Source organism: Diabrotica undecimpunctata, chromosome 1, assembly GCF_040954645.1.
Source record: "Diabrotica undecimpunctata isolate CICGRU chromosome 1, icDiaUnde3, whole genome shotgun sequence".
Taxonomy (NCBI): Eukaryota; Metazoa; Arthropoda; class Insecta; order Coleoptera; family Chrysomelidae; genus Diabrotica; species Diabrotica undecimpunctata.
Window position 1 is genome coordinate 54047890 of NC_092803.1, and position 13821 is coordinate 54061710.

Here is a 13821-nt window from a genome sequence, read left to right on the forward strand (position 1 = left end):
TTCAATCATATACTCTACGACACTGGTCGGTCATCTGTAACCATTCAAAATACCTTCGTAATCGGATTATAAGGTTTATGCTGTATTGTATTCCTTCAGATACAAGGTGGGTTAGTCGAAAACATCTTAAACCGTAAGTTTCAGGTTGGTTTTTACTATTATATCGTATTACCTATCCTCTCTGTATTTTAGTTCTCTAATTAGGGTTAAACTTGTAGTGAGCTATCGACAAATTGTGAACCGATTATACCTAACGTAATTCCTCCATTCAATATATTCTATGTAGCTTGATGTCAGTTGACAATACAGATCTTTTCGTCATTTTTATATACACCTTTTCCCATCTTAGTTTTGGCCTACCTTTTCTTCTATTTCTCTCGGTCTTCACCAATAAAATACGTCGTGCAGGGTAGCTTCCATTTGCTCTGACTAGATGTTCTACCCACCCTAGACGTCCAGTTTTTATTGTAGTAACCGTATCTTTGGCTTCAGCTAATTCTTTATATTTATTGTACAATGTAACGTTATACCAACGACGCCAGATTCCATTTTCATTTATTTGACTATTTATTTTTGAATTATTTTTCTTAGAACTTTTTTCTCGAGAGTTAATAGCTAATTTCATCTGTGTTAGAAAGCACCATATTTTACAACCATGCACTAGAACTGGAATTATTAAGGTTCTACATATGATCTTTGTCTTCCTTGCCAAGCAGTTTCTTCTAAAGTGTTTGATTAATCCATAGGAACTTCCATTTGCTAGCGTTTTGAAAATACTTTTGAATTTTCTAGACCAAATTTTTAGAAGCTTAAAAATAATTTTCAAATTGTCTATTAAATTTTTTTCAAAAACATTACTTCTACAACTTCCTCCCGCGAATTTTACACATTTTACGGTTAAGAGAAGATAAAAAAGGTAGCTAAGAGTTATGTTAAATTTCAAAAACTATTTAAAATGTAATATGTAGACAGATTTAGTTGCTTCAACCCTGTAACGTGACCCAGTTATATACCCCGCTCTAATGAGCCCTCATAACCCTCATTAAGCCAGCTGTTTTATATCCTTTCAATGTTTACTTCAAAGGGCAGCAAAGATTTTTGTTTTTGCATGTTTAAACCGGAACGTAGCATTCGCAGTTACATTTTACCTTTAATATTTAGCTCACAAAGGGCAAGTAACAAAAAATCATTTTGTTTGTATGTTTCTACACATACGTATGTGCTCCGAGCAATCAAAGGTGGTTCGTGTAATTTCCGTTTCAGCTTCAGAATGTGTAGTTGAATGTATCCATCACCTCAATACGGATTCTTATTCTACGATACCTTTTCAACTGTTTTGAATATGCATTATCATAAAATAGGAACTGCAGTTGTATCTTTGTACTAAAGGCAACACAAGAAAAATATACAAGGCAGTGACGATGTAATATTTTAAAATCTCTTGAAGTTAGCATTACTAATGTAGGGCCATATTTACTTATTGCGTGGATAAAATACCAAACAGTGCATGGGATAAAAAATCTTTGAAAAATCAGATTGGGACTAAATATTTCGACACTCCCATTGGATAAGGTTGTAACTCAAGTTAGATCTATTTTCAGATTTCAACACAGGGAAATTCAGTAAAAAATTGCGCACACGTCAATATGAACAGCCTAGTTTAATTCTTAATAATTTCGTCAATACTCCGTTGAAAAAAGTTAAAAGAAATAAGTTAAAAACTGAAAAACAATCAGTGGTCTTTTATAGTCCCCTTTTACTCAGAAAGAGAACAGAAGTCAAATCTGTTAGAGAGCCAGCCAGAAAAGCATTGTTCAAATAATTCCGACGATGAAACAGCCATACATTATGATACTGAGAATTCTACGAATTCCTCGGAACATCCTCCTCATGACAACCATGTTCTGTCACCAGTAACTTGAGAATTTAGGGTTTCTACATCTAAGCCTTTGAAAAAAACATCGAATCAAATTGCGAAAGTGTTGAAAAATTATTTTGAAGGAAAAGCTGCATCAAAAGTCGCTAGAAAAGCAGATCATTTACAAAAATTTTTTGAAGCTATGCAGGAAACTGTAAAAACCTCATCTTCAAATTGAAATTAAATCAAAAATATTGAATTTAGTCAGCGAGTATGAACTGAAACAATTAATAATTAACTAAATTACAAATAATCATACAGTACATCCTCAAGTATCTTTAGTAGACTTAAATGGAACATCATGTTCTGTATCCTGTGCACCTGTTTTAATCCCAATTAATGGAGACAATAATACAAGTCAGTGGCAAGCTCAATCCAATATACCTTCATCCCAAACACGAACACCTACTCTACAGTTAGTTTTTAGCCCAGAAAATGAAAACTTCGATATTTATCAATTATAATTTAATTAAAAAAATAAATTGTTTTTTCTCTAAATTTCTGAAAGACTGTTACATATTTGGTTACATTTTTATTGGAATAATTGCTGTTTTCTTTATAAAACTTTATAAAACCATTCAATAAACTAATTATCAATAAAAAAAAGCTGAATTGAATTCGTGATTTAGCAAAAGTAAGTTTTTATTCCTTAAATTGCGGTTGTTGTTTCTTAGTGTTTTTGCATACATTTTTCAAGAACTTTTGAGACGTTAACTTTGGATATATTTTGTTCTTTTATTTAAAATAATATAGAGAAGTGTAGTATACTATGCAAAAGGTATTGTTTTGAGGAATCCGTAAATGTATTTTATTTTTAAAAGCTGTTAACATTTTTTTTATCACCAAATAACCTATTTAATTTTTACTTTTAGATTGGCAATGGAAAAAGAGGGTCAATATAGAAAATATAATCAACAGCAACTTCAAAACCCTGTCAGATTAGTAAGAAATGAAGGTAAGACTATATATAAAGCTGCAAAGAAAGTAGAAGTCCTATGGAGCACTTTGAAATGTTACCTAGCGAATGAAGAGGAGTCGGTAAGAAAACTGGGGAGGCCTTTTGCATTGTCATGTGATTTAGAGTTGAAGCTTTACAATTATGTTATAGAAATGCAAGAATTGGGTTTTGGACTAACCGTGTATCAAATTAGAAAATATGCTTATGATCTTGCTAAAGTGGATGGTCGGGAGAAATACTTGCCGTCAACTAACTGCATTGCAAGCAAATGGTGGTGCAATAGTTTTAAAAGTAGGTACAACTTGTGCCTTCGTGTGCTAGAAAATCTTTCGGCCTACAGAGCTTCCATGGCTAATGAATTTATGATCAAAGATTTCTTTTCGAAACTGAATGATGTTCTTACGAAACTCAATATAAAAAACAAACCGAATTTAATTTGGAATTGCGATGAGACTGGATTATCGTATGTAGCGAAACCTTCCAAAGTTGTTACCGGCATTGGTAAAAAGTATGTTTATAAAAGATCCTACGCTGAACGAGGTCAAACTCAAACTATGTTAGCATGCATTTGTGCTGATGGAACCTGGATTCCTCCTATGGTAATCTTTAAAGGTGTTAGATGGAATGATACACTTAAAAATGATGCCCTTCCCAACGCATTAATAAAATTATCTCCTAAAGGATGGATCAATTCTGAATTTTTTTAGAATGGTTAAATTTTTTTATCACTACGATACCGCCTAAACGTCCTGTAGTCTTGTTGATGGACTCTCATTCGGCCCACATTGGAGCTGAAGTTTTGAAAATAGCGAAAGATAATCAAGTTTACCTATTTACTTTCCCAGCTCATTGCACTCATCTATTGCAACCACTTGACGTGGGACTATTCAAGCCACTTAAGACTTACTGGCACGATAGCATGAATCGTTATATGAGCAATAAACCTACGGATGCTCCAAATCGTAGCAACTTCCATTCCATTTTGAATCCAGCTTACATAAGTGCCTTTACAAAGAAAAACATTGAGAATGCTTTTAAAAAAACAGGCATATGTCCTTTAAACGGAGAACTTATTCCAAAAGAAGCATTACGGCCTTCATCTTTAACTGATATAGCTCCTGCTTCTCCAGTTTCAACTGACGCAGCACCTGAAACTTTTATTTTAAATCCTAAAGCCACAGTCGATCATATTTTGAAAACACCAACAGCTTCAAAACGTCCAGAGAGGTCAAGAAAAAGGGACTCAAGTGCGAAATGCTTAACACCGAGAAATGAAAACACTTCAGTAACAGAAAATCTTCAGCAACAGCCCTCGACTTCATACAAATCTGTCCAAAAAGCAAAAAAAAAGTAAAATAGATGATTGGGAGTGTGGCTTATGTGGAGTCCTGTATTCAACTGATGTTAAGAAAAGAAATGGAGTCCAATGGATTTATTGCTCATCTTGTTTGACGCCATACCACGAAATTTGCATATCTATTGAAGATACTGACGCCGATGAAAAACTTTATTATAGATGTGATCGTTGTATGGAATAAAATTTTTAAATATCTGATTAAATATAAAATTTCCATAATATCACCAAATTTCCTAACCACTATGACCAATATACCTTACCGTGTCACCAACTTACCTAACATAAGTTTGTATGTTAATTTGACATTTACTATCATTATTAATCATTTTTTGTTAAATTAACTCTTCTAAACATTTACTTCAAATAATAAGTAACATAATAAAGCAAAACTTATTTCTTGCGTAGTTTTCGAATTGCTATATTATTAGTATTTTTCATTTTTATCACCAATATACCTTTCCTTACCCTATTATCTATTTATATTGATTGAAAATTAGGATACTTACTTTAGAGTAACCGCTAGCCTTTCTTCAGGAGATATTGATTTTCGAAAGTTTGTATCCTGCTTTCTAATGGGTAATAGCTCGACTAGTTCATTAAATTTATTACTAGACATTTAAAAATACTTGAAGAACTTTTCATCATTTTCGAGTAGGTTAAAAAACAAATGATAAAACTTCTCATAAATTTCTCGTTTTAAATTAATGTCATGGATCCAATATCTTGGTTCCTGTTTTTGTATTTCATTGCAATCATTATCTTCTTCAGACTCTGATAAACTAAAACTCATTTTTAACATAATTTAAGTCTGTATCCAACGATTGCCGAAACGAAACTGTCGGACTGTCGGTGCCGTGGTGCCGAGGAGACCGAGTCAGTGCGTGGTACACTTTGCCGATCTGATCGTACCATTCCGACCCAACCGGTCTTAGCCGATCTAATTCGCGCCCTCCTTAAGACCATACAATTGAATATGAAGTAGAATGTTAAGAGGGTTTTCAAACGAGGATACTGTATGCGAGATACAGAATTTTCGATGGCTACTGTATCGGATTCACGGGCATGCTCGTCAGTATAAAAATAGTAGCAGTGCAGTGCGGTTATATTTTTGGATTATGGATGTAGAAGAGTATGTTATGCTGTGGTACATATTAAATAAAAAGAAAAAGAAACTGAAAAGACGACGTAATTTGTGGGTTCATCCCATTGTAGAATTAAGAGAAACCAAGGGAACGTATAATTTGCTGTATCAAGATTTATTGCAAGATCCATCGAAGTTTTTTAATTGTTTTCGAATGTCTGTGAAGTCGTTTGAAGAACTTCATAAAATTTTAGAAATTCAATTGAGTAAAAAAGACACAACTATGCGTAAAAGTATTTCGTCAAAAAAAAACGGCTTTCTATGACTTTAAGTTAAAGTTAAAGTCTATGACTTAAATTTAAAATAAATCTATGTACTTATCTCCAATTTGAAAATTGTTTACCTCGCCCTAAAAAAAATGACCGTATTCCTTTCACAATAATGTAGTTTTATATTCATTAAATAATCAAAATTTCAATTAGCAAACTTTTAAATCTAAACTATATACGTATGAAACAAAATACCTATGTATTTATAATAAAAACATATTTATTTCTTACCATATTCATTTTGCTGTACTGCAGTCATGGCCTCAAAATTGGCACATTTGCTTAGAAATTTCGACCCAGCACTGCTGCTTTTTATTTCTATTGCAGTAATGTGGCGATGCTGTATTCCATAGACAGGGATTTGATTGTACCAAACAAATAAATTTGTCACTATCAAATACAGTACGCTCCATTATTTAACTATATTCAGAAAAGACCGTCTTTCTTTCGTTGCTCATTCACAATTATTCGACAGAAAATCGCGCGTCTATGGAATGTGGTGCAAAAGTATTCGTGTCTAAAAGCGTTCATTTAACGTAATGTTTCTTCTGTATCTGCGATAGGCATTCAGTCGTCGGCGACAGGAAGGTCCGAGATACTGAATTCGGTATCTCGCATACTGTATCTCTCGCGCGTCTCGTGTGAAAAGCTCCATTTGAATCTATGTAATATCTGCGTCTCGGATACGCGTATCTCGGATACAGTATCCTCGTCTGAAAGGGGGCTAAGAGATGAAAACAATGTGACGTAGAATGACAAAGATGGAAAGATATCTCAAATTTCTCCTTTCCGGGAAATACGAGGTCTGGCTATTAAATAACGAGACTGCGTGCACAGAAAGCGTCCTAGAGGGAAACAGTGGAAAACGAATGCAGCATTGGATAGCTGGAAGTGTCTACCCTTTCAGTAAAAAACACGTTTTTGTCGCTGTAGTAGTATTTTTTCTGTAGAGGTTAGAAAAGAACGTGATTTTTTCTCGTGACGATAACAATGTGTGACGAAAAACATGAGCAACGGATAAATGTAAAATTTCTCGTTAAATAAAAAAAAACTCCAACTGAGTGCTATAATTTGTTGAAAGAGGCCTATGGTGAGAATTTTATATCTCGTGCGCGTATTTTCGAATGGTATAAACGGTTTTCTAAAGGCCGAGAGAGCGCTGAAGATGACCAACGTCCAGGTCGACCTGTCTCTGTTTCAACTCCGCAAACAGTGACCAAAATAAATGAAATTGTGCGCAGAGATCGTGCGTATGAGCATTCGGATGATTTCTGACACTGTAAACGCCGATAAAGAAACTGTCAGAAAAATTTTATATGAAGAATTGAACATGAAGAAAGTCTGTGTGAAGTTGGCCCCAAAAAATTTGACCTCTGATCAAAAGCTCGACCGTCAACAGATCTGCTGAGATTTTCTTGAGAGGTTACATAAAGAGCCTGAATAAATGGAAAACATCATCACTTGCGATGAAATCTGGATATTCAAATAATATGTTGAAACTAAGCGACAATCTATGCACTGGAAAACTCCTGCATCGCCAAGAATGAAAAAAGCAAGGATGTCAAAATCAAAATTTAAAGTCATGCTAATCGTTTTTTTCGACACTAACGACATTAAAGGTGATGACTGAATGGGTGCCAGAGGGCCAAACTGTAAATCAAACTTACTATTTGAAAGTCTTGGCAACGCTGCGATAGCGAGTTCGTAAGAAACGTCCGGAGTTGTGGAAAAACAAGCCGTGAATCTTGCACCAGGACAACGCACCTGCCCATAACGCGCTGTCTGTGAAGCGTTATTTAGCCGCTAGAGGCATTCCAGTGCTCGAACACCCGCTGTACTCGCTTGATTTAGCATCCTGTGACTTTTTCCTGTTTCCGAATATCAAGTCTGCCTTAAAAGGAATCCGGTTCGAGTCGATGGGAGAGGCGAAGCGAAAATCGGCAGAGCTCCTAAAATCTCTAACAAAAGAAGACTTCCAGCATTGCTTTTGACCAATGGAAAAAACGAATGGAACGGTGGGTGGCGGCGGAACGGCAATATAATGAAGGAGAGCATTCGATTGTAGAATAATTTTTAAAATAAAACTCTTTTACATAAGCAGTCTCGTTATTTAATAGCCAGACCTCGTACAAGCTGCCTGACAAAATATTTTACGCTAAAAGTCTGATAAGGCACTTCAGTAAAACATTTACGATAAAACAAATTGTCAAATCTCTAATAATTATTACACTTGAAATGTGAGATATTATTCTAAGAGAAAGCGAGAGAAAAGTTCAATTAATAACAGAACACTACAATACTGAAAAGACAGCAAAATTTCAGAATGCTGACAAAGACCTCTTAAGTAATTCACGTCACTAAAAAATATCGTATCAAATTTTTCCTCTGTTTAACCCTTCAGTGCATGATTTTTTATTTTTCGTTACAAAAAAGTTTGCAGATTGGATTTTCGTTATTTTTGCGAAACAAAAATAATAAATAAATTCTGAACAACTATTTTTTTCATTTTAGAAAAATATAAGTGTTGTTGATTAACACCATTATGCAAATAAGTATAATACATATACTTATACAGTTCTTCGTTTTAGTGAAGTAAAGTGCTACACCACGCTTTTCACACAACACATGTGTATAACCATTACGCTGTGGAAATTTGCAGCTTGTGGGCCAGCACTCGCTGAACGCGTACTCTCGTGTTAACGATAATTCTGAGCATTCACATAGGACATGCTCTACAGTTTCGTCTTCTCGTTCACACTTCCTACATAGAGGTGTGTCTGCTAGCCCCAGTGTATGGAAGTGTTTGCTTAGTTGACAATGACCAGTTAAAAAACCAACTGCCAAACGTAGGTTTTTTCTGGTCATTCCCAAGTACTTCTTAGATGTTGACTCTTCAAGGTTACTTAGTGTTACCCTGACAAGTTTACACCCTTTCTCTTCTTCCCATCTTTTTACGGTTTGTGTGTGGGAGTGACATTTGACCAATATAGGCCAATGGTGAAAACTATTGTACTAACTGGTACTACTATTGAAAATTTAGTGTGTTCTAAAATTTTAATAAACGAATAGCAGAACATAAAAGGGCTTTCAATAATAGAAAAACAGATTCTACATGCGCACTTTACCTTCTAGATCATAATCATTCTTTTAACGACGAATTTAAAATTCTCCACATTAAAAATAAAGACCTTAAGATATTTTTGTTAGAATCTATGGAAATTAACAATTTAAAAAACACAGATATCATTGTGAATGACCAGCTTGAGACAAACAGATCTCCTCTCCTCAACCTATTTCATTAGCGACTATAAAGTGTAAATCCATGCCAAAAATAGATCACTTGAGAAAGGCAATCAGCCGAAACAGCTGTAGTGATAAGAATTTAAAATAAATTTTGTGGAAGTTTTGAGAACAAAGTTTTCAGTGTTTTATTGTTACATAATCATAATCATCAAACCCATCTTCGCTATCCCAAAGCCTATCTATTATATTGGCAATTTCCTTGTCAGTCAGGGGCCTTTTATCTTTTCATTTCATGATGTTTTATCTAAAAGATAAAATTTACTATATATGCATGATGTTGTTTGTAAACAACAACAACAAAAAACATCATTATGAGAAAAATATGCGCAGTACTGTATATCGCAAGACATCATGCATTTTACTTACCTTATTAATAACACTTAAAAGATATTTACTCAAGTTACTTTGGTAAAACTAACAAAAATAATCTGAAGCACGTGTCAATGTCTAATCGTGTACACTACCTAACTTAAAAGACAAAATATTGCTAACCAACACCATCTATGTTAATAAAATAAATGTTTATTTTTAGTATGTTCTTTTTAAACAACATAATGCAGTGAAGGGTTAAATTTTTTTTACTTTATTTTGAGTTCTAAGAAATCAGTTAACGGGAACTTTTTTAAAGGCTAAATAAAAAGAATTTAAACAGCAAAAATGACATGTGGACATATCTTCTCAGTCATTTAAAGGTTAACCCTGCGGTGCACGGGTGATAATTTGATACACGAAGGAACGGGTTGGGTCTGAGAAGCTCAAAAATTAAACTAAGAATTTTTTATGTTTAATTTTGTAACAACAGGTTTGCGTTGCATATATTAGAACTACTACTAAATACAACTTACATGTACATAAAAAAAATGAACTGCTATTATAATATTAAAACTAAAAATATAAAAGAAATTACATACTACAATATGGCAGATGTTTAAAGAACACCTTGTATATAACTTATTCAGTCATTTTATCAATGCATATGCGACAAACAGGTACGGTATGTTCTCAGCAAATACATTTTTTACAGTAGTGACACACGTAGCGAGTTTTACGATCTCTACAAAAAGCACAACGCCCCCTTTTATTTTGCAATTCTGCAGTTGCTTCTACTGGTCCAATACCACGAGTTTAGCAGCAAGCTCTCTTATATCTCGTGCCAAATGAGAGATTTAGCTCTTGCTTTTATATTGTCCATCACTAACTGAAGACCTAGTTCTTTTAAACAAAAAAACTTCTTCTTTTGCTTGTTTTTAGATCCGGTGTGTTACTTCTCTGTATCACAAATGCATTTATTGCAGCAACATCAAGCAATGCATAAAAGATGACCATGGGCCAGCGTTTTGTATTTCTTGCGACAGTATAGGAACCTCGAAGTTGATCAACGGTGTCCACACCATCTTTCGTAGAGTTATAGAACATTATTGCTTCAGGTTTACTTTCGTCACCCGTTGTCGGATCGATTTGGTCATCATGGTGTACGGTTGACAAAAGAACAACATGTTTTTTTGGTTTTGTTATATAGAACAATATTGTCATATCTTTGGTAAATCCAAACATAGTTGATTTTGGCGGTCTATTGTTCATTAAAAATTCGATTGGGATATGCCTTTTGTTTTTCCGTAGGGTGCCTATAATTGTTAGACTATGATTTGTCAGTAAGTTTTGTGCGAGTTCAATTGATGTAAAGAAATTGTTCATTGAAGTTCTACCAAAACTCAAAAATTGAAGTTCTACCTCCACGGTAAACTCCAGCTAAGTAAAGCAGACCAATCAGAGCTTTTAGTTCACATATATTTGTTAGCCTCGCATCGGAACTGTCTTTATATCTCACGGACACACGCTCGATATATACATTAGTACATTCAACAATATGTTTTATAATTTTGTCATTAAAAAACAGTTCCCAGCATTATTTTTCAGTTTTGCAACTTTTCGCTTCACGAATAACTCCAGGAAGTTTTGTTATGATATTTTCCTGTCTGGTTCTAACATTTCGTGATCCGCATATCTTATTCCATTTCATTCCATCTTTGGTATTGTAATAAAGGTGTTGGTTTAAAATAACCTTGTGGAATACATTCTTGTACGTTTAATTTGGTGTCTGATAAATCCAATTCAGACTCTGAGTTATGATTAGCATCTTCATGTTCTACTACAAGTTGCCAACTATAGACTCATCGGAATCTGAATCTTCATAATTTTCTTCCTCGTCGGTTGCAAGTTCCTCGTAGAGACGTCGCAAATGATTTGCCTCTTTCTCGTAAAAATACATTGTTTTGCTTAGCGCTAAAAACAATACACTGCAAATTTTGTTTTGTACTTTCATAAAAAAAAACTTACATTAAGGAACGGGTTGGGTCTGAGAGAACGAAAACAGATATATTTTATCATCTACACTATTGCTTCAATGCGCATTCGTACCTGAGGGATTATAGCTAGCTATGCCGACGAAAGGTACCTAGACCGCCAGGACCGTAATTAGACTCGCTGACCGAATAGAGATATTAGAAGAACTGAATGGGCCTGACAGACCCAACCCGTGTATCGCAGGGTTAATTGGAATCACTAACGATGTTTTACTGAAATAGTCCTTTATCATTTCGTTTAAAAAACAGAAAATTTTGTAAAAACACACCCTTTGTATTCTACCAATGTTTTTTTTATTCGTCTTAAAAGTGGCATATACTCAGACATCAGTAGTGAGATTCTTTTATCCAAGTGAATGTAAAGCATAAAAATTAAACGGCCAAACTTGTCGTGTTGATAATAAAATATATGTTTGTATAATATTTCCTCAAGTACTGCTAATTTAGCCAAACTTGTATCTAATAAAACGAAAATCATCCCTCATCGCTATTGTCTCCCAATCGATTGACGACCTTCGGCATTCCAACCCGACTTGCCGGCGTATATCAAAGACATATTGGTTTCTGATTAATAGCACTTCCGTAGTTAACGCCGAAACAAATTAGCGAGAGAATCAAGATCAGCATCCCACTGTTTCTCCTCGTGCTCGTCCTCGTCGTATCTTCGTATGCTCTACCACTGCGAACACGTAGTGACGGTAACTTAAACAAAACTTCATTACTAGAACCGTGAGCTACAACAGACGGAACGTGTGGAACGCGAGCAGGGAGTTACTCTCGAAGCTTGTCGTCGGTTACGGAATGAAATAAATGGTTTTTTTGGAGGTATTTGGGAAGGGATAACAGTGAAAGCATGAAATTGTACGAGGATTAATCCTTTTAAATAGTTATTTTTAGATTCGACAATAAAAAGTATTACAATTAAAATATTGAAGATGGTCAAGTATTATAATAAGTAGAGGAAAGTCACCAATTATGGAATACCATTTTGTGTCGGGGATACAAAAAAATAACTGTATAGAAATGAAAACGGTAGAATGTTATTACAAATTAGTCATACATTTTTATGTAGTAATTAACAGCCTTGTATCAAATATCTTAATTAAAAAAATAAAATTAAACACAAAAAACAAAATCACAAATTAGTAACCAAATATGGAATAGGTACCCATATATGAAATACAAGCATAAACCAATGTATCAATAACAAAAATAGACATAAATATATATGACATCAAATAAATTTAAATAAGAAAATTGTAAAAATTTAAAAAAGTAGCTTAATTCACTTACAGAAACCACAGGTTCATGTATCGAACTCTGGACCGGCACAATGATAATGGGCCCAGAGCCCATACATTATGCAGTTAATCCAGTTTTCTTAACTGTTATTCGTGGAAAAAGTCTTTGACAAAACATACATTCAGCATTAGCCGAGTCAGGAGATTATCCACCCAACAACTAATTAGACTCACTGTCTGCATCAAACTGGATAACGTCCTGTTCCTCACAGTCTTCTTCTTCAGAATCAGTCTCATGTTTATCAGAAACAGGACGTTATCCAGTTTGATGCAGACAGTGAGTCTAATTAGTTGTTGGGTGGATAATCTCCTGACTCGGCTAATGCTGAATGTATGTTTTGTCAAAGACTTTTTCCACGAATAACAGTTAAGAAAACTGGATTAACTGCAGAATGTATGGGCTCTGGGCCCATTATCCCATCTGAGGTGGATAGGGCATGTAATGCGGATAAAACAAAATGATCCAGTTTAAAAAATAAAAAGTGCAGTTTTATTCAATATTTATCTAGCAATAATTATATAACTCGCAATTATATGCCAACCTTGTATGCCACGGCGATGGTATACTGTATCTAAAACCATTCTAAATACGACCGCTGGCAAATTAGTTACAGCCGAAAGCAAACCTAACTGTTAACCTAAACCGAAACCGAAACTGTAGAGAATTACCAGACCAAGAAAATATAAAAAAAGAGGATATAAAGAAAAAAACGAAACAACTTAAATAAGGAACATAAATATATAGAAAAGCCCAGCAGAGAGAAATAATTTGGGGCATTCTATAAGAAAGTTAACATCAACAGAAAATAATTCAAGGCAACACAAGACACTGCAGAAGTCAGAATGGCGACCTATTAACAACAAGGAAAGACGTACTAAATAGATGGGTGAAATATTTTAACCAGGCACTTGATACAGAGGAGGAAGAAGAAAACCTGGAAGATAGAAGAGGTGTGGTAAGGGGAACAGACGAGAGGGAAAAGGAACCGCCAACGATTTTTGAAGTTAAAGATGCAGTTCAAAAACTGCAGCCAGCTAATCTTTATAAAGAAGGTGGACACGATACCATAATGGGATTACAGCAGCGTATAAAAGAAAAATCGACACAGAAATCCCTCCCCGATTATTGGAATATTAGAATACTTTCCACCATACACCAAAATAAAAGATATTTTTAAATGCTCTAACCACAGAAGAATAATACTTCGAAA

The 13821-nt window shown here is 34.4% G+C and overlaps 1 protein-coding gene across 1 annotated transcript; it reads left to right on the forward strand.

The window, feature by feature from the left end:
• The first annotated feature begins 2797 nt into the window (after positions 1 to 2797).
• LOC140447117 (uncharacterized) lies at positions 2798 to 3583 on the forward strand. Its single transcript, XM_072539660.1, has one exon. It carries the CDS (start codon positions 2798 to 2800, stop codon positions 3581 to 3583), a length of 786 nt encoding a protein of 261 aa, XP_072395761.1.
• The last annotated feature ends 10238 nt before the right edge of the window (positions 3584 to 13821 follow it).

Bases quoted from the DNA above. Each gene is read 5' to 3' on its own strand.
- LOC140447117 (XM_072539660.1), top strand. From the start codon at position 2,798: ATGGAAAAAGAGGGTCAATATAGAAAATATAATCAACAGCAACTTCAA.